Source organism: Mauremys reevesii, unplaced genomic scaffold, assembly GCF_016161935.1.
Source record: "Mauremys reevesii isolate NIE-2019 unplaced genomic scaffold, ASM1616193v1 Contig3, whole genome shotgun sequence".
Lineage (NCBI taxonomy): Eukaryota > Metazoa > Chordata > Testudines > Geoemydidae > Mauremys > Mauremys reevesii.
In genome coordinates, this window is record NW_024100840.1 from 3,322,555 (window position 1) to 3,348,173 (window position 25,619).

A 25,619-nucleotide genomic window follows, 5' to 3' on the forward strand; every position below is an offset into this window, starting at 1 on the left:
CTTTGCCTCCAGCATTTATAATAGTGTTAAATCTATAAAAAAGTGTTTTCAATTTATAAAGGGGGGGGGGTCACACTCAGAGGTTTGCTATGTGAAAGGGTCACCAGGATAAAAGTTTGAGAACCACTGAATTAACCCCTCTGAAGCCTCAGGGAATGTAGCGGAGGAGGTCTTCCTTGGTAGGGTTGGGAAGGCTATTGCTCTTTTCATGTGATCCTTCCCCCAGTGACTAATTTGAAATGAAGCTCCCCTCCCCTGACATGAATCGCCCTATGGCACTGAAATTACATACAGACTATAACTTGGCATTAGAGAAGTGAAAGGGACGGCAGCCCTAGTGGAAAAGCTCACAGCTCGGCTCTTCTGCAAGCCTCAAACTGCTGAATGAGCTTTAGGGTAGGGAAAGCTGTGCCTCCCCAACAGCCTGGCCCTGCCCCCTATCTGACCCCACCCACTTCCTGCCCAACTTCCCGCCCCCCCCCTCAGAATCCCCAACCCATCCTGCTCCTTGTCCCCTCACCACCACCCCGGGACCCCACCCCTCACCAACCCCCCTGTTCCCTGTCCCCTGACTGCCCCGACTCCTATCCCCCCCTGCTGAGTCCTGACAGACCCCCAGAATGCCCATGATCCAACCCCCATTCCTTGTCCCCTGACTGCCCCCCAGAACCTCTGCCCAGTCTCTGTGCCCTGACTGTCCCCGAGACTCCCTGCCCCTTCGCCAACCCCCCTGGCCCCCGCCATGCTGCTTACCCCTGCCTCCCCCTTTCCTGGAGCCTCAGTGCACCACGTCCAGGAGCAGCCCTGAACAGCGCTGCAGCGGCAGGACTCCAGCGGGGCCCCGGAGCTCACAGCCCTGCCCCGCTACCTAGTGGCTCTGAGCGAGGCGAAGCTCAGACCCTGCGCAAGCCACACCGCTGTAGCTTTGTCCAGGGCCGCTCCTGTACGTGGCACGCTGAGGCGCCAGGGGATGGGGGAAGGTGGAGGCAGGGCCGGGACCGGAGCATTCTCTTGGGGGCCCCAGTGGGGCCCAGGGCCTGGGGCAAATTGCCCCACTTGCCCCCCCCCCTCCCCCCAGGCAGCCCTGGAATTCACTCTTGCCCTGCACCCTGTGTAGTCACTTACACCAGTGCAAAGTGGGTGTGAAACACGACCATTCTGACTAGCAGCATTTCACACCCACTCTCAGCTCACTTTGCTCTGGTGTCTCCGCAGTGTGCAGAGCTGCAGTGAATCAGATCCCTTGTCCTCACCTTCCAGGCCCTTCTTGTTCTCTTCCTGCCCACATCTCTCCTCACACTGTCTCCCAGTCCCCTCTTCTTACTGCTTCCTTCGGTTCCTAACTGCTTAGATCCTGATTCTCCCCAGCCTGGTGGTCTGCGTCATTTTTGACACCTGTGCAAAAGTGGGTTTAAAATGCTACCAGATCAAAGTGGACACGTTTCATACTCACTTTCTAGGGGTGTCAGTGACCACACCAGGTGTAAAGCAGCAGAAAGTCAGGCCCTCGTCTCCTACCCGGTCTGCCTTATCCTGTCCAACCATCTCCTCTCCTTCAACTTTCTCCTTTAAACCCACTTCTTCCAGCAACCCTGCCCTGGCTGAGCTCACCAACAATTTCCCTTCACTGTTGCCCAGTGCTCTGTGTTTACACTAGACAGTGAGATCACTGAAGTCCCCCAGTCATGTCAGTAGCATCAAAAATGATGCACAGAAGAGCAAAACTAGCCCTTTTGCCAGGCTCCTGCATGGACTAGTTACCGTTGGGAATCGGTTTCTGGGACGTCAGTACGATGCACCTGAGTGTGTGTCAGGAAGTGACACAGATCCATGCTCACAAACTCACACTTCCAGTGCGATGAACCAAACTCACCTGGTCAGAGAGGTGTGATGTCCGCAGCCAAGGAGAAGCGTTTGAATCTGCCCCCTGGAGGACGTCAGTGTAACACAGTTATTTCTTGCAGGTGAAACGCAGAGGAAAGTGTTTGGACGTTAAACCATGGCCGGGTCAGCTGACACCATTGAGATGCCGGCTCTGGGCCGCCCGTTCCAGCTGGGGATGCTGTACGACTGCCGCAGCGACTCCCTCATCCCAGGTAATTCCCCAGCTGTAGCCCTGAACTCAGGAGTGAGAGGAGGGAAGGGTCACAGTCCGAACCCCTTCATACCTGAGAATGAGCCAAGTGCGCTGTGAGCGGCCTGGTTACGGGTATTATGGAAATGGCCCAGAAAATTCCCCAGGGTCCGGGCTGAAGTAACGGGATGGGGCAGAAGGTACCTGCCCTGGGCTGGTGACCTGCTGCCATTCGTTCTAGGTCATGTAGAACTAACACATCTTGTGTGCCTGATTAGAAGTAACTAAGTGCTGCCCACTTGGGAGGGTTTATATTCTCCTGATCTCTTCTCGGGTGGCTGCCCCCTAAGATCTCCACTCACCAACCAAGAGACTCTAAACGTCCCCTCCCTGGCATTTAGTAACCTAAGAACGGCCACACTGAGTCAGACCAATGGTCCACCTAGCCCAGTGTCCTGTCTTCTGACAATGGCTGATGTCAGGTGCCCCAGAGGGAATGAAGAGAACAGGGCAATCACTGAGTGATCCATCCCCTGTTGCCCATTCCCAGCTTCCAGCAGTCAGAGGTTTAGGGACACCCAGATCATGGGGTTGGATCCCTGACCAGCCTGGCTAATAGCCATTGATGGACCTGTCCTCCAGGAACTGATCTAGTTCTTTTTTACACCCAGTTATAACCTGTCTTGTGATGGACTCTTAACTTGTCACCAGCCCCCACCCCCGATCTAGCTTGAGGCCACCCCAGCTCCAGCCGCCCAACAGCTGCTCTGTGCACAAGGAGGCTAATATTGGGAGATCACAAATGTCTCGGTGGTGCAGTTGAAGGGAACAAGAGTCTGACTCTTCTCACAGATTCATAAACATTAAGGCCAGAAGGAACCATCAGAGCCACTAGTCTGTATATCACAAGCCATTAAATTTCACTGTTACCCTGTATTGATCCCAGCAACTTGTCCGACTAAAGTCAGCTTGTGTTTGATTTGGATGCCGGGCAGCCACTTTCTCCCTGACTCTTTTCCAGCCCCCCCGTCCCCTGAGGAGCTCTCCCACCCGACGTGCACCACTGGAACCTCCAGCCAGGTGCTGGCTCTGCCCTATGCCAGGCCATGTGCCGGCCTCCTCCCCAGTTCCTCGCAGGCTGAGCCGTTAGCAGAGCTCCCTTTGGCACGACAGGGGTCACTAGTGCAGCTGAGCAAACATCCAGCATCTCCGCTGCCACGTGGAACTGCAGTCACAGCCCCTGGGCGGCTCCCACTCCACATGGACCCAAGAGTTCAGCTTGGCACTTAGGGCCGTTCCCTAACCACTGAGTTTCAGCCAGTGCACAGAACCAGCCCGGCCAGAGAGCAAACTCCTCCCTTAGTGCGCACACAGCATGTGCTTTGCTCAGGACCCTGACTGAAATGCAGAACAAACATGTGCTGCACTCGCAGGGTATTTGCACTAACAGCGTAGTGATGTAAAGTCCATGCAGAAGGAGGTTTCCCCTTTGCCAGGAATTAATTTCCGCTCATTGTGTTATTTCTGGCTAAGATCATGTGAAGTGCTGTGTACAGGAACTTAGAGAACCCGACCTTCAGGAAGCTTGTGGGGAAAGCACAGTAAATACTGAGGACTGAACAGAGCCTGAATGTTGCACTATCTTGGCTCTCTCCCTCTTTATGTTTGATCACTGGACACAGGCTCCGGGGACCAGACTTTTTAAAGGATGAACCAGGCTTCTGAAAATCCCAGTAGGCACCTTTGTGTCCCTTTATGCCAGGGGTGTAGCCACGGGTGGGCCTGGATGGGCCTTGGCCCACCCACTTAGCATCCAGGCCCACACACACTGGGGCCGGAGCCCCCTGAATCCATAGGCTGGGACTCCTGACCCCAGCTCGGTGTCCATCAGTCCAACCGTGTCCCCCTCCTGCCAGCAGCACGCGCTGCTGCCCCCGTCTCCAGTCCCAGCCAGCACTAGCCCCGCGGGGGGCGGGGGGCCTCATGGGAGCGGGTCTGGGTGGGGCTAGCGCTGGGGCCTGAGACCGAGGCAGCACCATGCAGCACTGTCAGAAAGGGGCGCCCATGGCTGATGGACACTGAGCCAGGGCTGGGAGGGGTGGGTGGTGCTCGAGCCCCAGCAGGATCCCCTCTTCCCCATGGGCACGCCCCACAGTCTGGCTTGTAGCAGTGATGGAATAAACTGCAGGCTCAAAATAACTCTCTGGAGTACATCCCGAGCTGGGATGGGTCATTCAGTCCTCTGTTCAGAGCTTCAGTTTGTAGCAAGGTTCCTCCAGAAGTAAGAAGCAGGATTGAAGACAAAATGGAGGGGTTTCCAGGGCCTTTCATATTCTCTCTCTTGTGGGGGGAAACCCCCTGGTTCTCCTGTGCAAAATCACAGCAACAAGATGGAGTTTGGAGTCACATGGGCAAGTCACATGTCCATGCATGACTCAGTTTTTTACAGGCTGACGCCATTGTTTACATGTTAGTTTGAATGTTCCCAGGAAAGCTCAGATGTGGATTGATGTCTCCCACCATTCATTATTAGTAAAGTGTTTCTTGATTGGGCACTTACTGAGAATAGTAAGAAGCTGACCAAATGCTTCACTGAGTCTACTTAGAATCAAACATATTGAAATACAAGTACATAGCCAATATCCATAACTTCAGCTACAAAAATGATACACACCTAGAGAGCATAATCATATCCAGCAAATCATAACCTTTTCATAGACACCTCACACGACAACCTTTGTACAATATTTGCTGCAAATATATAACAGTGGTTGCAACAATGATCTATACATCCACAGTTTCTGTCAATAACGTCACAGTGGGCATGTCTAGCTAAATACATGACCAAAACTAAGCTCAATTACAAACACAATTTAGTTTACCATAAACTTTTGAAATCCACAGTCAACCTGTGGAACTCCTTGCCAGAGGATGTTGTGAAGGCCAAGATTATAACGAGGTTCAAAAAAGAACTAGATACATTCATGGAGGACAGATCCATCAATGGCAATTAGCCAGGTGTCCCTAGCCTCTGTTTGCCAGAAGCTGGCGATGGGCAACAGGGGATGTATCACTTGATGATTCCCTGTTCTGTTCATTCCCTCTGGGGCACCTGGCATTGGCCACTGTTGAAAGACAGGACACTGGGCTAGATGGAACTTTGGGCTGACCCAGTATTGCTGTTCTTATAAGTGCCCGTACACGTAACAATCTCATTATCAGCTGCTAAAACTGCCCTAGGTGCAGCAGGCTGACATAAAAATGTCATTTTAATTGTAACTTTGCAGAGTCAGGGTTTGTGTGTTTATGTTAGACTTATAACGAATGCTAATCGATGTTTAGTCTCACACAGATACAATGAGTGAAGCATGTTACCAGATCAGATAATTTGTTCAGGGACATCCAGCTCTTATTTTAATGTTGGAAAATATCTTGCAGTTACAGAACAAAAAGGCTTCTTACCCTCTCTGCCATTTACCATGTGTCTGTCTGAACTATTCTAGGCATCACTTTATGGGACCTGGAGACACTTCAAAATCATGTAGATGCAAAACCACAATCCAAGACTGAATTTCAGATTGTTGCATCTGATGCCACTGATGACAAGGCCTCTGCCCTCAATGTCACAGCATCGCTGAAGGCCAGTTTCCTGTCTGGCCTGGTGGAGGTGAATGGATCCGCAGAATATTTAAGTGATAACAAGACATCAAAACATCAAGCCCGTGTTTCTCTCCACTACTCAGCTCAAACACAGTTTAAGCAGCTGAGTATGAGCCACTTAGGGCACCATAATATCTCTTACCCTGATGTGTTTGACCAAGGCACGGCCACCCACGTGGTCACAGCTGTGCTGTACGGGGCGCAGGCTTTTTTTGTCTTTGATCAGGATGTTTCTTCATCTGAGAACGTACAAGACATACAGGGAAAACTCCAGGTTATCATTAAAAAGATACCCCAGGTTTCCATCAAAGGGGAAGGAGCTCTCAAAATGGATGACATGGAAAAAAAACAAACTGAAAAACTTAATTGTAAATTTTATGGTGATTTTGCTCTTGAGAACAATCCAGCTACTTACCAAGATGCCATGAAAACATACTCCACCCTCCCCAAGCTGCTGGGTGACAGTGGGGAGAAGGCCGTACCAGTGAGAGTCTGGCTGTACCCACTGACGAAGCTGGATTCCAGAGCTGCTCAGCTGGTGCGTGAGATCAGCACAGAACTGATCGTTGATGTTCAAACTGCTCTGGACCAACTGACAGAATTAGACATGCGATGTAATGACGCAGTGAAGAAATCAAATGCCACAAAGTTCCCTGAAATCAGGAGCAAAATCCAGCAATTCAAGGATCTGTGTAAACAACACAGAGAGACTTTCCAGAAACAGCTAGCAAGTATCTTACCCTCCATCCGTGGAGGTGGAAAAGAGGAAGGGGCCCTGGTGGACATATTAACCTGCAAAAAACAATCACCGTTCAACACCCAGCAACTGAATGAATTTCTGGATAAAAAGGAACGAGAAATGACTTTCATCAATTCCTATCTTTCTGCCCTAAAGGATGTGGAAGTAGTGTCCTCCCAGAATAAACTGGATGAAATAGTACTTGACCCCATGAGTGACTTTGTTGTCGCCTTTATGTTCACTTCATTACATGAAGAGGAACCATATTTATCAGATTTAAAACTCTGCCTTCAGACCCAGGTTATGAAAAATACCCAAGATCCTGCATCAGACAGTTCTGTCAGCGAGAAATCCAAACTGTGGTTTGAGGAGAAACAGAGGAAACAAAGTGCCCGAAAATCTGCAAAATCCATTTCAGACTTTGCCCGTGTCAATAAATCTTATGGGAAAACTCGATTCATTGTGTCCTCTGTCCCAGACAAGGACAATCCGGGAGCTTCAATTTACCTCTATGAAAACGAAGACCTGGTCAGCACTAACTATGAGCCTCCATCAAAACCTCTTCCTCCCCTGATTGATGGAGTCAGACATGACCGTGTGCAGCTCACATTTAACCCAGCAGCCTATGGCAGGGCTGCGATATCCGGCTATCGGGCAGAGTACAGAATTGTAGGGCAGGAGAACTGGACGGCTGTGACTGTAAATAACACACAAGAGACATTCACAGTAACAGGACTCCGTGCAAACACCGAGTACCAGTTCCGATATGCTGCAGTGAGCAAACCAGGGCTCAGCGAGAGCAGCGACGTGAGTGATCCTGTGAAGACTCTTCCCCTGACCAGCCCCCCTGGGAAGCCTGTAACAGCTACTGTAGAATCATCTTCCATTGCCCTTTCCTGGGAGAGTCCAAGTGTCATTGGAGATGGAGTCAGTATAAGGGCATATAAGGTGGAATACAAAGAGGAAGCTGGAGGTGAGCAGAAAGACAAATGGCTGGAACGAAGAACAGGCAAGAGAACAGAGTTCTGTGCCATTGATGGACTGAGGCCTGGGACGCCCTACAGATTCCGGGTGTCGGCTGTGTGTGCGGATGGGGCTGTGAGTGCCCCAAGTGAGGAGGTTATTGTTTCAACACAAACAAAAGAAGACTCAAATAAATTGGCACGCGCTCTCTGCACAAAGAGAAAGCTCATAAAAGAAGGGCAGCTGTCAGTCTATGCCCTTCCATTAAAGAAGGTAGCATTGGATCCTATGCAGGGGCGGCTCTACAAATCCGGCCGCCCCAAGCACGGCAGCATGCCGCAGGGGGGCGCTGCCGGTCTCCGCTCTCGCGGCTCTGGTGGACCTTCCGCAGTCATGCCTGTGGGAGGTCCACCCGAGCCGCGGGACCAACGGACCCTCCACAGTCATGCCTGCGGCAGGTCCACGCGAGGCGCGGGACCGGCGGACCCTCCGCAGTCATGCCTGCGGGCGGTCCGCTGGTCCCGCGGCTCCGGTAGACCTCCCGCAGGCATGACTGCAGAAGGTCCGCCGGAGCCGCCTGCCGCCCTCCCGGGAAAATGCCGCCCCACGCGTGTGCTTGGCGCGCTGGGGTCTGGAGCCGGCCCTGATCCTATGTCATCTTATCTGAAGTACACACTTGGAAAAAAGACACATCAGTTCCCTAATAAAGTGATTATGGTGATGGGAGCAACTGGATCAGGGAAAACCACACTCATCAATGGCATGATCAACTATGTCCTGGGTGTGCAATGGGAAGATGAATTCAGATTCAAACTAATCCATGAAATTACAAACAGAAGCCAAGCCCAGAGCCAGACATCTGAAGTGACAACCTATGAGGTCAATTGGAAAGAGGGCTTCAAAGTCCCCTACTCCCTGACTATAATAGACACCCCAGGATTCGGTGATACCAGAGGAATTGAACATGACATAAAGTTAACGGAGCAGATCCGAACATTTTTTTCCACTCCAGGAGCCATTGATCAGATAGACGCTGTCTGCTTTGTAGTTCAGGCCTCACTCGCTCGTTTGACACACGCCCAGAAGTACGTGTTTGACTCTGTTCTATCTTTGGGAAGGATATAAAAGACAATATACAAATCCTGATCACCTTCGCAGATGGACAGACGCCCCCTGTTCTACAGGCCATTAACGAGTCTGAGGTGCCTTGTGCTAAAGATGCTCAGGGTGTCCCCGTTCATTTCAAATTCAACAACTCCGCACTGTTTGCCAACAATGCTGGAGCTGGCAAGGGCCATTGTAATTTTGATGCAATGTTCTGGGAAATGGGAGCGAGCAGCATGGAGACTTTTTTTATGTCCTTAAGATCTTTAAAGACTAAAAGTTTAACATTAACGCAGGAAGTTCTCTGGGAACGAAAGGAGCTCGAGGTTGCTGTGCAAGGGCTGCAGCCACAAATCAAAGCTGGCCTGACAAAGCTAGAGGAGCTACGACAGACTGAGCGAGCTCTGGAACAGCATCAGGGTGATATGGAGGCCAATAAAGACTTTGAGTATGAGGTAGAACTAACAGTGCCAGTGAAAGAAGACATTAGCAGCACAGGTGTGTTTCTAACAAACTGCCAGAAGTGTCACTTCACATGTCACGGTAACTGTGCATATGCTGATGATAAAGATAAGGACAAATGTTGTGCTATGAACGGCTCTGGAAATTGCATTGTTTGCCCTGGTAAATGTGTGTGGAACGTTCACTTCAATCAAAAGTACAAGTGGGGATATGAAGTCAAAAAAGAGAAAAAAACCTATGCAGAACTGCAGGAAAAGTACAAAAAGGCCTCTGATGAGGTGATGACTACAGAGAAGGTTATTCAGAGGCTGTATGAGGAATACACTGAAGTAGAAGAGATAGTGCTGGAGCTCATTAAGAGATCATCTCTCAGCCTCCAACGCCTGCAAGAAATTGCCTTAAAACCAAACCCACTGTCCACTCCAGAATACATTGACCTCATGATCATGTCAGAAGAGCAGGAAGTGAAGCCTGGGTACCAGGGACGCATAAAATCGCTGAAGGAGGTGAGAGAACAGGCCGTGATAATAACCAAGATTGCCAATAACGAGCAACTGCTGCCAGCAGAGATGGAAAAGTACAGGAAGCATGAAACACAAAAGATGGGAATCGTGAAAAAAACAGGCAAGAAGATTAAAAAAGGGTATAATATGGTAAGAGATTGGTGGTCTGGTGCAAAATAGCCTGCAGTGAATCCCCTCACACCTGAAACATGAAAGTCTGTAAAACAAGCACATTTTTCAGCTTTTATTCAGGAATGGGGACTTCTGCTATTTTTACATTCCAGCTGTATAGATATTTGGAAAACGGATCTTTATGTCATAGATTTTAAAGCCAGAAGTGCCCATTAGATCAGGAGTTCTCAAACTTTCTTTTTTAAACCGGGCCACTCCTTGAAAATATTCCAGGCTGTGATGACTCCTCCTCCCAGCCCACCCCACCCCCAAAAAAGTGGTACTCACCCCTGAAACCAGCTGCTGCCGCTCACTGACCACCGAGCTCTGAAGGCAGCACTGCCTCCTGCAACAGCACAAAAGTAAGGGTGGCATGGCATGGCACTGCCTTCAGAGCAAGGTGCCCAGCCACAGCCATTGCTCTCACAACCTCCCCTACAATAGCCTTCAACCCCCTTTTGGGTTGGGACCCCCAGTGTGAGAGACGCTGCATTATCATCTACTCTGATTTCTGTGTAATATAGGCAGGAGAATCCCCCACCCAGTTACTCTTGTACTGAGCCCAATAATTCACATTTGACTAAAGCATCTTCCAGAAAAGCGCCAGTCTGGACTTGGAGATGTCAAGAGATGGAGACTCCACCACTTCCCTAGGCAGCCTGTTCCAATGGTTAATCACCCTCCCTGTTAAACATTTGTGCCTTAATTCTAATTTGAACTGGTCTCACTTTAACATCCACCCATTGATTCTTTTTCTGCCTTTCTCTGTTAGATTAATGAGCCTTTAGCACCCCGTATTTTTCCCTGTGAAGGTCCTGATACACTGTAAACACCTCCCAGTTTTCTTTTTAGTAAAACTTTAGTAAAGTTTGAGATCAATCTCTTTAAGAGTCTCACTGTAATAAGGCATTTTCGAAATTCATTTTGCAAAGCCCATGGCTTGGTCTACACTTAAAAGTTATGTCAGCATAGCTATATCGATCAGTGGGTGTGAAAAAAACCACACCCATGACTAATATAGCTATGGTGACAAAACCCCCAGTGCAGACGCAGCTATGTTGACAGAAGAGCACTTCTCTTGCCCTAGCTAACATTGATTGGAGAGGTGATGCTCCTATATTGACAGAAAAGCTCCTTCTGCTGGTATAAGTTGTGTCTACACTACAGGGTTATGCCAGAAGAGGCTCCGTAATGCAGACAAAGCTGTGTCTGTTTGTTTTAATTATCACATCTCCCTGAAGGGGTACCTGTAAACCAGAGAACACATGAGGTTGGAGCTCTGGAAAAGAGTGTGCTTAAGCATCTGGAGTCTGGGGGAGCCAGTACAGTACTAGTCTAAGGGCCTATGTAGTTGGATTGCAGAGTCTCAGCTCTCAGAAGGGGGCATTAGACAGACACCCACAGCTAGAATTAGTGCTTGCACCCTGTTCAGACTCAGGAAGCTTAAAAACCCAGGGGTCCAGTGTGCAGGATCCAAATGGAGAACCTGGTAAGTGTCCAGCAGGGGCAGCTTGACCAGGGCTGTTACAACACCCAAATCCTTTTCAGGGTCACAGCTTTCCAGGATACGGTCCCCCGTTCTGGAGGTAGGCACTGCATTCTCTGTGCCTAGTCGCAGAGCTTTGCATTTGGCCTTATAAAAACACATTGTTTGATTGGGTCCAGCTCTCCAAGCAATTCAAATCTGTCTGTACTGTACATCTTCCCTGGCCTCATCATTATGTACCACTTTGCCAGTGTTTGTCATCTGAAGATTTTATCAGCAGTGATTTTATATTTACTTCCAGATCATTGCTAAAAATATTAAATAGTGTCAGACCTAGAACAATCCCCTCTGGAACCTCACTAGAAACACCTCTCTTCAATGACGATTCCACATTGACAACTTGCTTTTGTGGAGCTCGGAGTCTCCCACATCCTGAGTGGGTCCCCTAACCACTGGGCTAAAGGATATAAGGAAGTCTTCCCCACTGCCCCCTCCCTCCCCTGGCAGTTTTGTGCAGAATGTGGCACACACCTAACTCATTCTCACAAAACGTGGCTTAGGCACCAAGCCGCCTTACATTAGGAGAGGAGCTTCCAGGTTTGAATTGCTGGCCGAGATAGGGGTCTCTATGAAGCCTGGCCATGCACTCCAAGCACTTCGCTCCAGATTTACAGGTTTAGATAAAGCATAAAACAAGTTTATTAACTACAAGAAGATAGATTTTAAGTGATTATAAGTGATAGCAAACGGCTCAAAGCAGATTACCTAGCAAATAAACAAAAACACAAATTAAGCATAATATACTAGAAGGATAGGATTTGAATTAGCAATTCCTCACCCTGGCTGATGATACAAGCAGGCTGGCAGATTCTTCAGGTACAAGCTGCACTTGTTTTGCAGCTTGGGATCTCCACCCCCGTTCCAAGTCCTTTTCCTCTGGAGCTTCTTGCAAGTGTTTAGTTGTGGGGGAGTGAAGAACAACAGATGATGTCACTTCCTGTTTTATAGAGCTTTAGCATATAGCGAGAACCCTTTGTTCTCTAAACAGTTCCCAGCTCAATCTGTGGAAAAATACAGGCATTCAAGATGGAGTTTCATGTCATGTGGCCTGGTCACATGCCCTTGCAGACCTTACTGAGTCATAGCAGCCATTACCCATAGGCTGTCTGGAATGTCCTCAGGAAGGCTCACCGGCTGGGGGATAAGCTTCTCCTAAGGCCTATTGTTTTCCCTAATGGGCCATTACCCTGCATGGACCCTTCACCACCAGCTATTTAGACTGGAAGCATCTTGCCTAGTGGGTGTCACCCTGGTGTGGCTACATGTGAAATACAGATACAGAGTAAATATTCATAGCTTCAGATACAAACATGATACATGCATACAAATAGTATACTTATATTCAGCAAATCATAACTTTTCCAGTGACACCTACGTGACCCATCTTATACAGATTGCATCATAATTAAGTCATAATCATATTACTATGACAAATATGGGGTGTAGTGTCACAGACCCTATGCCACAAGACTACTGGAAAGATGTGCCTACAGGTGATGTTGCGAAAAATTGACCACAACATACTCTTTGAGATCACAAGATACCTTGTTGTAACATCTTTTCCAACACATGTCCTGACTGCAGGGTACATGTTGTGTGTAGATGCTAATGAAAATAAGAACTACAAACAACCTATGAAAACAGAGCACCTCAATATTCATGGGGTGCAGAAATACAGAAAAGGAAAAAGAGGTTGACACGTTTATTCACATTGTCAAGGTTCCTCCCCGACTCTGAACTTTAGGGTACAGATGTGGGGACCTGCATGGACACTTCTAAGCTTAATTACAAGCTTAGATCCGGTAACACTGCCACCAGCCAGAATTCCAGGGTCTGGCACACTCCCTGTCCCCCCAAAACTTTCCCCTCCCTGGATAGCCTTAAGACTTTTCCACCAAGTCCCTGGTGATACCAATCCAACCCCTTGGATCTTAACACAAGGAGAAATTAACCATTCCCCCCCTCCTTTCCCCCACCAATTCCTGGTGAGTCCAGATCCAATCCCCTTGGATCTTAACACAAGGGAAAAAAATCAATCAGGTTCTTAAAAAGAAGGCTTTTAATTAAAGAAAGAAAGGTATAAATTCTCTGTAAAATCAGGATGGAAAATACTTTACAGGGTAATCAGATTTATATAGCCCAGGGGCACCCCCTCTAGCCTTAGGTTCAAAGTTACAGCAAACAGAGGTAAAATCCTCTCAGCAAAAAGGAACATTTATAAGTGGAGAAAACAAAAATAAGACTAACACGCCTTGCCTGGCTATTACTTACAAGTTTGAAACATGAGAGACTGGTTCAGAAAGATTTGGAGAGCCTGGGTTGATGTCTGGTCCCTCTTAGTCCCAAGAGCGAACAACCCCCAAAACAAAGAGCACAAACAAAAGCCTTCCCCCCACCAAGATTTGAAAGTATCTTGTCCCCTTATTGGTCCTCTGGTCAGGTGTCACCCAGGTTCCCTGAGCTTCTTAACCCTTTACAGGTAAAAGAGACATTAACCCTTAACTATCTGTTTATGACAACATGTGTTGAGTGTTAAGTGTAGTCCAAATTACAATATAAAAGAGGGCTCCCGATTGGGTAAAATGGGTTACCTATGGGAAAACTCCATCAGGAATCGTTCCTCTACTGATGTTCAATGGGCGAGGAATCCATCAAGTGCTAAGGATGTGAGTATGACTATATTTATAACTTGTGCATGGGTACGCTTGGGATTTCTATATGCTTGGGGAACTGTAACCTTGCTTGTGACGCTAATAAAACATGTAATACAGACTAGACATGGTACTTGTGAGTGTGTGTGTCACTATCCATGGTCTTCATGGGTTCCTAGAGGCTCTAAATCTGAAGCAGGTAGCAGAGGTGACTGTCACTCTGTTGAGCTTGACACTGTGGCAACCAGAGCTGAACCCAGGATGATGTAATACCCCATTACTAAATTCACTTTAAATCAAATAAAAGGCTACATCAACATCTCCCATTGGTTAACTCAGGGGGCTCCACGCTGAGCATACTGGCTTTTGTGGCTCCCATTCTTAGGCTGCTCTCTCTCTCTCTCTCTCTCTCTCTCTCTCTCCCCACTCTTTATACGGGTGCAATATTTTTTGCATTAGAAAATGCAACAGAAACTGATGATGTTTTACGATGGCTGAATGAAACCTCTCAGGCAGTTCCTCTTTGGACAGGACTAGTTCACTAGAGCTCTGGAAAAACTTCCTCTCCTGGAGACTCGGGAGGCTGCTGCTGTTTGTGTCCTGACACACTGGGCCCATGTGCTCTTAAGCATCCCACGGTCTGGGTAAGCTGCAGCTCTCTCCTTCTTTGCCTCTCTAGCACACTGTCTGTTACCCCTACACAGAAATGGGACCACATGGCCCAGCTGTCCAGGCTCCCAGCACCGGTGCTGCCCCACCCCACTCCCCGTCTTCCCAGTAACCTCAGCGCACCCCTTCCCGGAGCTCCAGCCTTGTGGGTGCTCAGTGTTTACAGGTCACCTCTCCAAGAACACATGATAGTCGACAGCAAAGAGACACAGGCTTTGTAAGGGTTCCCAAAACCCCATCTCTCTTTACTGTATCTAGCACAAGAACTACAGAGATCTAGACAAAGTAATAAACACATCTATACACACTTCCCTGCCTCAGCTTCCTCAGCACTCTGGAGAAATTTTGAGCTTAGACCAAAGTCCTCTAAGGAGTCCAGGATCCTTCCTCTCCTCCTGCACGTGGCTTCTCCTCTGGACCAGGGAGTCTCTCAAGTCTCTTCTCTTTCAAATAGCCATTGAGAGAGACTTTCTTTCATAACCTCCAGCCCCCCTTGCCAAGTGACTCTCTGATCATCATAATTAGGTGATCAAAGCCACATACACACACACACAAACACACACACTAAGTGATCTGTAAAAGCAGCAAAGAGTCCTGTGGCACTTTATAGACTAACACGTTTTGGAGCATGAGCTTTCGTGGGTGAATACCCACTTTGTCGGATGCATGTAGTGATCTGTTGCTTAGTTACCACTCTCCCCCGTCACATAGATAACTACCACCCAGAGCAAGTCAGTCTGTCAAGTCTGTAGTTCACACTTGAAAGACTGGCATGCCCTGGGTGGTAGCTATCTGTGTGATGGATCGAGACCCCTGGGATGTCATTGGAGGTGCTTAGACACCACTGAGCCTCCCTTCTCTGCCAGCCTGGGCCCTATTACCTGGCCTTGCTGAGCCAGGCCCTCCAGCCTCCTCCAGCACAGTACCCAGGCAGGGCTGCACCCAGCTACAGAAGTACAGACACTGAGAACAGATCTGGGGTTTACTCCAGCATTCAGATGTTTACCCCCCCTTGGGGTACAAACCCAAATTTAAATGATGCTCGCCTCCTTCCTCAATGTGAAAGAAGATATACATGGCCTCTTCGCCCCCACATTAGAAATTACATAAACTGTGTTATATTATAAACCAAAAATAATTTTATTAACTAAGAAAAGGTGTTTTAAGTGCTCAAAGAGGAAGCAAACAGAGCAAGGCAGGTTACTAAGACAATAACATAAAGCTTGCAATCTAAGCTAAAGACACTAAAGACACTAGATACATGTAAGATTTTACCCTAAAGATTTCAGAGGGGTAGCCGTGTTAGTCCTTGTGATACCTTAGAGACTAACAAATTTATTTGGGCATAAGCTTTCGTGGGCTAAAACCCGGTTTTAGCCCACGAAAGCTTATGCCCAAATAAATGTGTTAATCTCTAAGGTGCCACAAGGACTCCTTGTTGTTTTTATCCTAAATGTGGTTCTAATAATCTTCTTCACAGGCCAGACGCCCTTCCAGCCTGGACCCAGTCCCTTCCCCCAGTTCAGTCTTAGGGCTTGTCGACACTGGCAAGCCACAGCGCAGTAACTTGCTTGCTCAGGGGTGTGAAAAAACACCCTCGCCCCCAAGTGCAACAAGTTTGAGCACTGTAAAGTGCCAGTGTGGACAGGCTCCGAGCGCGGGAAGCAGCACTTCCAGCATGGGTAGCTATTTCCCTCATGGAGATGGATTACCAGGAGCACTGGGAGAGCTCTCTCCCAAGTGCCTGGGGGTGACCACACAAGCAGATCAAAGCGCTGCCATGGGAGCGCTTTGAGCTTTGTAGTGGAGCTTGAGTTGTTTTCAGCACTCATCTTGGATGGGGTAGCCAGGGAGGACTGATGACCTGGATTACCTCACTCCCCACCCTTCAGTAGGATTTGCATAAGGCGGGAGTCCTTTGTTTCATGGTTTGACACACACATCCAGCTTCTCATGGAAAAATAGAGAATTCAAGATGGGTTCCAGTATCAGGTGACATGGTCACATGTCTCTGTAGGGCTCCTGTAGCCATTTTTCACAGGCTGACGCACACGTTCACAGAAAGGTTAAGCTCTTTTACCATTCATTGTCTCTTGCTGATGGGCCATCAACACTGCCTGGCTTTTACATTGTAGTCCCTGAAGTGCCAGCAATGGGAGTGACCCAAAGCAGCGGAATATGCAATACAGATACATGGGTCAATATACCTAACTTCATCCACAAAAATGATACATGCATACAAACGGGATAATCATATTGAGTAAATCACAAGGTTTCCTATTGTACCTGCCTACTGTATTTTCCACTCCATGCATCTGATGAAGTGGGTTGTAGCCCACAAAAGCTTATGCCCAAATCAATTTGTTAGTCTCTAAGGTGCCGCAAGGATTCCTCCTTGTTTTTGCTGATACAGACTAACACAGCTACCCCTCTGAAACCTTTCCAATGATCTGTTACATAAGCCATCTTGCATAAAGCATCTCTCAGTTATGACATTCATATCATAAGCATATTTTCATAAAGCGTATGGAGCGCCCCATCACAATCTGTTTGTCCAAGGGTGTGCCATTGAAATGGACGATCATCAATATTTAATGACCTTCCACTGATAGCCCTGTGCCACTCCCAGGAATTTTTAGTCCAAGATGGTGGTAAAAAGGCAGCAGGAAGGCACAGACCAGCCTGACAATAGAAATGTAGTTTGCAGTCTGACACAGAGAGTCCCCAATATCAAACACAGTTCATAAGTTGTACGTAGCCAGATTCCCCAAATCGCCACAAGGGGCTGGATTCCCTAACAGACGTTACAGGCTGCTCGCAGTTCCTCAATACACAGACTGAACTGAACTCCCTTCCAGCCTGGGACCAATCTTACTCTGTTCAAAACCTTTGTCTTCTACATGATCTTCCAGGTGTTGAGATGGGGGTGGGGGTGGAGGGGAACAGGCCTAGTGATGATGTCACTGTCTCTCTTTTTAGACCTTCTTCCAGCTGCTAGAAATATTGTTTCTGTGATGTGGGGGCCAGGCAGTCCCCATTGGTCAGGCAGCCTCCATTGTGTATGTGCAGTCTTTGAGAAGTCTCTGGGGTACTGGATTCTTCTTGATGAGACATTAAAGGTAATAACTGGAGATATACCAATCTCCTAGAACTGGTAAGGGACCTTAAAAAGTTATTGAGTCCAGCCCCCTGCCTTTACTAGCAGGACCAATTTTTGCCCCAGATCCCTAAGTGGCCCCCTCAAGGATTGAACTCACAACTGTGGGTTTGGCAGGCCAATGTGCAAGCCACTGAGCTATCCCTCCCCCCAATTAGTATCTGTCTGACCAGTGATGGCTACTCCTTTGTCCCTACAGAAAGGCTGGCTGTGGGCATCTTCCAAACTTATAACATATTTCAGTAGCACATATCACAATACTTCATAACGTCACATACGATTAGAGAAGCTTCTATTTACTGACCCTGCCAAACACCTCCACAACGATGAAGAAAAGGGGTTTCTTGAAGAAGCAGATATGGAAAGTGGCAATTGTATCAACTTGTAATTGCTGCCAGTCCTTGTACAGGGCTCCCTTTTGCTTGTGATGCACCATCTTGGTGGCATCAATGCAGCATGGCTGCAAGGGCTGTAGCTTGGGTGACGATTGGCAAGCCTGGTGCTGAGCTCAAATCTGTTATATAAAAAGTCTTCAGTAGCCAGTGATATCACAGTAGAGTTTGTACTGGATCTACTAACCAAGGTCCAGCTCCTTCAAAGATATTTAGGCACCTAACGCCCATTGAAGTCAATGGGTGTTGGGCGCCTAAATGCCTTTGAGAATCTGGGCCCACGTCTATATATTGTTGTGAAGTGCTGGGGCATGTTGTTGTTGCTGCTGCAGCGTGGCTCCTGTTCTTGGAGCTCCGATGGCAGCAGCACTAGCTTGTTCATTCCGCAGACCTCCATGTTACTCAGACAGAAAGGCCACAGGCTGGGTTCAGTGGCGAAGGCAATCGGCCAGGTTTATTGTCAATGAAGACCAGTACTAGCACCCTGGCTCCATGGGTACAGGTAAACTGACACGTATTCCCGCAACAATGGTACCAGCTCAGTCAGAGCAGTAGGATGCCTCCCCCTCGGTTGGCCAAGGATGCCTCTCCTATGACATCCCCTTTTGTCCATTGATACAAACAGGTTACATATTACACTCCTGATGTGGTTAGTTACCAACCCTACACTTTGTACCTGCTGGTTTGAACAAAGCATCCTTATCCATTATCCAGTCACCCCAACCTTGTCTTACTCATGGTCCATGTGCTCCTATGCCATCTTCTAGGAATGTGTTTACACCGTTACTTGAGAGCTCGGGGTTCCTGTACTATTCTCTCAGGCCAGGAATGTGCTCACTTGGTGTGAGCTAATACCTGGTACGTGGCTACTTTGCCAAGGCCAGGCCTACTCTAGCTCCCATCGTTAGTTATGTTGAGGGCTCCAGCCAGGCCTACGTCTATCATACAGTGAACACTCGTCCTCTGAATTTTTTATCAGTGCTTAGTTCCCTGCAAGTTCAAAGGGTATTGACCAGGCGTTACGTGTTGAACAGATTGGTAAGTGATGTAGAAGATGCCCAAAAAATCCTGATGAAGGTTCTGTCTTGAACCAAAAATTGCAGAGTCCAGTTAACAGCACCCAAAGAATCAGCCTGCCACATAGAAACCAGGTCTCAGCCTCAGCTCGGTGCCTTCAGAATCTTTTAAAGTAGATGAAATAATGTAAACAATAAAGCCCAGGGAACTAGTCCAAACCAGTGGTTGATTTGTGGTGGTTTTCCCAAATGTTGGCGCGGCTGGGGGCAGCCCCAGCTCCTGCAATGCACGTTGTGGGCGCTATAGGGCTGGTGAAGGAAATGGTTTCTCTCTCACTGCCGGACAGGTCTAGAACAGCAGCCCTAGGCCAGCACACGTGTCCCACACCCCAGCCACACGTGCAGCCCGTTTGCTCAGTCGTGTTTCCTTTCCCGTGGGCCGGGCGCAACCAACAGCACGAGCTCTCCCCCAGAGAGGAGTTTCGTTGGGCGGAACCAATGGCACAGACGCACGCGCCCAGGCAGAACCAAGTCACCCGGCCCCGCACGGGAGGGAGCTGGATTGAGTTGGCCTGAGAAAGGGAGAGGTTGGACTAAACCATTGCGGCCGCGGGGGTTCCCGTTGCCCCGCCTCCGGTCCGAGACACAGGAACACTTCCGCAGATGTAAAACTCCGTTTCGTGTAAATCCAGTAGCTATTAGTACAAGCTCCCCCAACCCCCCGCGATGGAAATGGACCGTCCTAGACTCCCAACCAGCATCGAGCTGCTCTCAATAGTGGAGCCGCGAAACCTGGTCTGGTACGGGCGATACCATGTCTCTCTGGGGGGAGCCCTGCCTGTGAATCTGACGTAGCCTGCTCCCGGGGTGGGGGGCGGGGCCGGCGGGCTCCGGGGCGGGGCTAAAGTCGCTCTGCCCTGCCTCAGTTTCTCTCTCCAACTGCAGCCGGTGAAGCAGCGTCGTGTACTCACCGGCCTCTGCACCGAGCGGGCGGGGCAGGAGCCCCTGACTCGTAAATGCAGCTTCTCCCTGCCCGGGGCGGGGGGCACTGATTGCAGCCCCGAAAGCTCCGCTAGGAGGTGGGTGCCCGGCCGGGCAGGCCAAGCTGGGCCGTGGGCAGCCCCTCGCTGTGCGGGGACTGCACAGCACTGGCCCGGTGGCGGCTGGCCTGGCATGACCAGCGCATGCCCCGAGACGGGGAGAACTTGTGGCACCTTAGAGACTAACACGTTTATTTCAGCATAAACTGTCACCCAAATAAACGTGTTAGTCTCTAAGGTGCCACACGTGCTCCTGTTCTTTCTGCGGCTACAGACTAACACGGCTGCTGCGCTGCACCCCGAGAGCGTTAGGGGTTTTCTGGGGCTGTAGGGACTCCACCTCCCCAAGTGACAGTAGCTGCCCATCCAGCAGTAGCTACACTCAGGGTTGGGGCTTCCTAGCAACACTCAAGCATGTGGCTTTTTCCCATCCCTGACTGGAGTAACCAGGTCCATTTCCATTTTAACTGTAGTCTAGGCCTGAGCTGATACCCAAGAACAGATGGAGTCTAGCTCACTCTCACCTGTGTTCGCTCTACAGGGCTGTTTCGGGAGGCGCAGCCTTCCCTACCTGGCCCTTCATACAATTTTGGAACCTCGATATGGCCCTCGGGCCAAAAAGTTTGCCCACCCCTGCCCTAATGTCTCCCCCCTCAAAAAAAAGTGGCTTTGCATTTTAATTTAATAGCATGATGCGCTCTATATAGAAAGCCTGTGTTTGCTTGTAGCATGTGTCCCCGCTACTGTGGCATCGCATTACCATTGGTCCTCCCCTTCCCTCCAAATTACTATTCTAGACAATTCTTTGATCTATATAAGTGGCCGTGTCAGGCGTGCCCAGCGCAGTGTCTACAGTGTTTGTAATCTTTGTCACATGTACTATACTGAAATAGCATAACAAGCCCATGGCTTTGTTTGAATTCAATGTTTTGATACCACCTTTTAATTTAAAAATATGGATCAGTTCGTTGTAACCATAAGAAAAGGAGCAGACAAGCTGTTCATGTGAAAGTCTTTTTGAAAAAACTAGCACTTGTAAAAATAAACTAAGAAGTACAATGTCCCAACAGTGCCTCGACTCACTCGTGATTTTGTACATTGAACAAGAATTGACTTCGTCAGTTAATTACAATGATGTGATTGAGGAATTTAAGTCCATGAGACCTGATGAGCGACATCTCATTCTCTAGGATAGGAAGAAAAAGAAACCTTAATCTGTTTTGGTCAATTTGGGTTAGCTCTGGTTAAAGACACAGTCAATTTTCCATGATCTTTATCTTCGTATATGCAGCAAAAAATTGGTGTTTTTTCTAATTTTTGAAGTAAAGTTTAGTTAATTTTTATAAAAGTAAGTTTAGTTAAATTTGTTTCTTTAGTTTTTGATGAATTAAAAATGTCCTTTATGACTGTTCACCTTTTTTTAAAAAAATAAATAAATAAAATTCCCTGGGTGCACACCCTAATGAAATGTGCTGTGCACACCTATGTGGGCAATGCTTCTTGATGTTGCCAAAGCATAACAAAGTGATATAAAGTAAAATTTAGAGCATACCTTTAGCAAGATATTCTTCCTCTTGTGCATGATGGTCATGACAGGTACTTCAATGTCTATTTTAATTTGTTGCAGTTCAAATTGTTCTGCAACACACGGGGTACATAAGGAATTTTTCAGTTAACTACCTGTGCCGGTTTGGATCACAGAAACCCCCTGGGTGCTGCCACCTGATGTGCCCAGACTACTTCTACCCCTGCTTTCCCTGCCAGCTCAGGACCCAGCACCCTGTCTTGCTAAGCCAGACTCTTCTGTCTGCTCCAGCAAAGACCCAGGGTCTGAATTACTTGCCCCAAAACTGCAGGTTTACCTGAAAGCAGCTAACAGACGTGTTCCTGTTTTTGACACGCAGATGGCAACCTAGAAGCTGTATCCAACTACCTGGCCATGGGCGGTGGGTAACGAAGGCAAGGGAAGGCAATGCCTTCCCAAAAAGATGGGGGTGGCCACTGAGGTCTAGGTCTAAAGCAGGGGTGGACAAGCTATGGTCCTCAAGCTCCTGCTGCGGAGCAGGGTCCAGGACATACATGGCTCAGGGCCGTGACTCTGCATGGCTCCTGGAAGCGGTGGTATGTCCCCCCCATGGCCAACCTCTGTGGCCAATGGGAGCTGCAGGGGTGGCACCTGTGGATGGGGCAGAGTGTGGAGCCCCCTGGCTACCCCTCTGCATAGGTAAACGCTGCCTGCAGCCCTGACCCCCTCCTGCGCCCTGCCCCCCTGCCCTCTGAGCCCCTCGGTCCCAACCCAGAGCACCCTTCTGCACTTCCAACCCTTCATTCCCAGCCCCACCCAAGGGCCCTCACCCCACCCCCCAACCCCAACTCCCTGCCCCAGTCTGTGCATCAGCGGTGAGGCTCCCCCACTAAGAGCTGAAATCACTGAGAGCTGTGATAAGTGCGGGGCCCTGAAAACATGGTGGACAGCTGGTGGAGAGGCATGGCCAGGGGGTGTTGTCACAGCGAGCGAGTACCTGGGGAGTGGAGTGTGTAAGGTTTCTTCTTGTCCAGATCCAGGTCTGCGGATGCACCTTGGAACTCTAAGTCTGCATGATCCAAGGACAGAAGCTGTGAGTGAGGCGCAGGGAAAGGATGGGCACATTAATGGGACTTTTGGGTTGCTGGACGTCTTTCTTTGCTCATGAGTTACATTTATGAATCCCGTTTGTGGTGTTTCCCCAACAAGTAATGCTGCATTGTTTCCCTCCTTTATTAAAGGGCTTTTGCTACACTCAGACTCTGTTCTTGTGAAAGGGGAAGTGTTGCCTCTTAGAGGCACCCAGGGGGTGATGTATAATTGTCCCAGGTTACTGGGTGGGGGCTTAAGAGGTTGAAAAGGAACCCCTAGGTGCACAGAGGGCTACACATAAACACACCCAAGTCTCTCCCCTCCCAGCTAGCTGTCAGGGAAGCATTCATTCAGACCCTGCTTACATCTCTATTGCCCAGCCAATTGAGCCCAGCACTGGGGCCCTTGCAGGGGAGAACATGGAGAGAGATCAGTGTATTCTCCTCTGCTTCCCCATTTCATCCCTGCGTTCCTCCTCCCCCTGCGGCTGCTCGCTCTCTGGGAGCACGTTGCAGGCAGTAGCTGGGGTCGGGGGTTTGATTGCATCTGTTTTGTGTTTCAGTGGCTGGGTGGCACCATCATCCCCTCTCTGGCTGCTCCTTGCTCCCCTCCATCTGTCCCGTGCCAGGAGAGGGGGGTACAGCTGGGTCATTGCCTGCCACACGCCCTGTGCTGAGGAGGGACCTGCAGAAGGGCCATGGGAGCCAGGGAGTCCCAGGTGCGCTGTTAGCCTGATGCTGTCAGAGCTGCAGTGCTAGGGGCTGCTGTTAGCCGCTCTCCCCAGTAACACCCATCCCCATCCCCAAACCCCACAGCACAGCCTGGCCCGGCAGAGCAGTGAACACGCCCCTTGGCCAGGCACTGAGTGGGGGCTCCAGCCCCACTGAGATCAGGGGATGGGTCGGGTTCTTATGGGTCTATCCAGTCTCTTGCAAGCATATGCAGGATCAGGAATTTTTCCCCAGGTCAGACTGTCAGTGACCTTGGGCATTTTCACCTTCCTCTACAGCATGTGGGTGCAGGTCACTTGCCTGCATTATCTGGGTATATCTCACCTCATCATTTCCTTGCCGTGGCAGGGCCTCGGGCACTGGTGCACCTCGGCCCCTCCTGTTCTCTGCCTGTGGCACGTAACAGTCTAATCCTCTGAGGCTGCAATGCCTTGGGCTCAGCATGCAGGTGCTGGCGGGTGAGGGTGGCCTGTGGTATGCAGGAGATCAGACTGGATGATCTAGGAGTCCCTGCTGGCTTTAAACACTTTGACTCTGTGATGGGATTTCTGGGCCTGGTCACCAGAGCAGCCAGCAGGAGCTGGCTTGAGAAGAGATTCCATGACATACCGATGTGTCCCTGGGGACCATCTCACGACAGGGGCAGGGAACCACGAGGGCAAATCCTGGCGGGCGGTGTCCTTTCCCAGGCCAAACTGCCATTGTGTCAACATCCCATTCCTGAGAACGAGCTGAGCCCTGGCTCTGACATGAGCCCATAGCAGGGCAGTGTTTTCCCTCCAGGTCTGGAGAGCCATGGAATTTCCTCCTGCCCCTTTGACCTTCTCTGGCTCTGATAGGCCCATAGCTCCCAGCCGGGAGTGTGTATTTCCTCTCTCCCATGGTACCGATCTCCCTCTGGGGTTTGCATTATTGTTGTTACAGAACATTGTGTACTCTGATCGCAGCTCTGGGGTTCTTGTCTGGCTTCCCCCGTTGCCCCCGCTAGGAAATTCACAGCTACAGCGCAGGCTGGCGGTGTTCACGCTGGCACCTCCTTGTTAAGGGGAGACTGGTTCACAGCATCACAGAAACATCGGGAGGGAAGGGCCCTCGAGGGGTCATCAGTCCTGCCCCTGTGCTGAGGCAGGGCCAAGGTAACCTGGTCCTAGACCATCCCTGTCTGGGGTTTGTCCAGCCTGTTCTTACACATCTCCAGTGACGGGGAGATGCTCTGGGGTTCACCCAGTCCAGTGAGGGTTGTGTCACCCCTGCCCTGTAACCCTGGATGCGTCCATGCTGCTCACAGCCCAGTGCCCTCACCCTGGCGTAGGCCAGCCCAATTACTCCTCGCAGGGCGACACCAACAGTTCTTCCAGCTCCAAGTCTCGTCCCCCCAGAACTGTCCAGTCCCCATCCCTGGACGTCCCAGCAGTTATCAAGTTGGCTATGTCAGAGAGCCAGTGGCCACAGCCTGCAAGTGAGCTGAGGGGGGTTTACCCGGTAGCTTAGCATGCAGCACTCAGCGGGTTTTGCAATGAAACAAGGGCACATGTATTAACGAACAGACCTGTGAGCAATTTCAAATAAGAGTGAAAGAGAGAGGAAAGGCTACAGTAAAACAAACCAGACACGCTCTCTAGTGGCTAAAACTGCATTCTAGCAAGTTACAATCTTTGCCTCAGGAGGCTCACAGAGGTGTGAGCTGCTCCATTCCTATTGATGGATGTTCCCATCCCCTCCTGTATCGGTGCTGGAGTGCCTGTGCCATGCATCGAGCATGCCTGTTCTCAGCTCCCCACTCCCATCTTACAGCTCTTTGCCACGGGGATACATCAGCCATGGTCCATCATGCCGTCTGGTGCCAGGCAGGAACTCAGCAAGTCTCTCCTGGTGGAGAAGTGATTCATCAGCACTGGGGCACTGGTGCAGGGCTCTCTGGTGTCATTTTCAGCTTGGCAGCCAATCCTTCCCATGTCAGCCCAGCACCACACCATACCCCAGATAGTACTGCCCAGGAAAGGGTGCCAGGGTAGGATGAGGGGGTGGGGCTGCTGAATGGCTTTGGGGTACACTTGTGGGGTGTTGAACTTTCTCAGTATTGCACACACGACTCCACTTTTTATTTTCAGCCTAAAGCCGGTT

At 49.6% G+C, this 25,619-nt stretch overlaps 1 protein-coding gene across 1 annotated transcript in view; it reads left to right on the forward strand.

The window, feature by feature from the left end:
* The first annotated feature begins 1,999 nt into the window (after positions 1 to 1,999).
* The window catches only part of LOC120393778, an 86,083-nt gene continuing 62,463 nt past the window's right edge, over positions 2,000 to 25,619 (forward strand). The window contains 6 exon segments of the mRNA XM_039518272.1: positions 2,000 to 2,096; positions 5,578 to 7,571; positions 8,106 to 8,535; positions 8,538 to 9,655; positions 20,053 to 20,119; positions 22,052 to 22,093. Coding sequence (XP_039374206.1) covers positions 2,000 to 2,096; positions 5,578 to 7,571; positions 8,106 to 8,535; positions 8,538 to 9,655; positions 20,053 to 20,119; positions 22,052 to 22,093 — 3,748 coding nt within the window.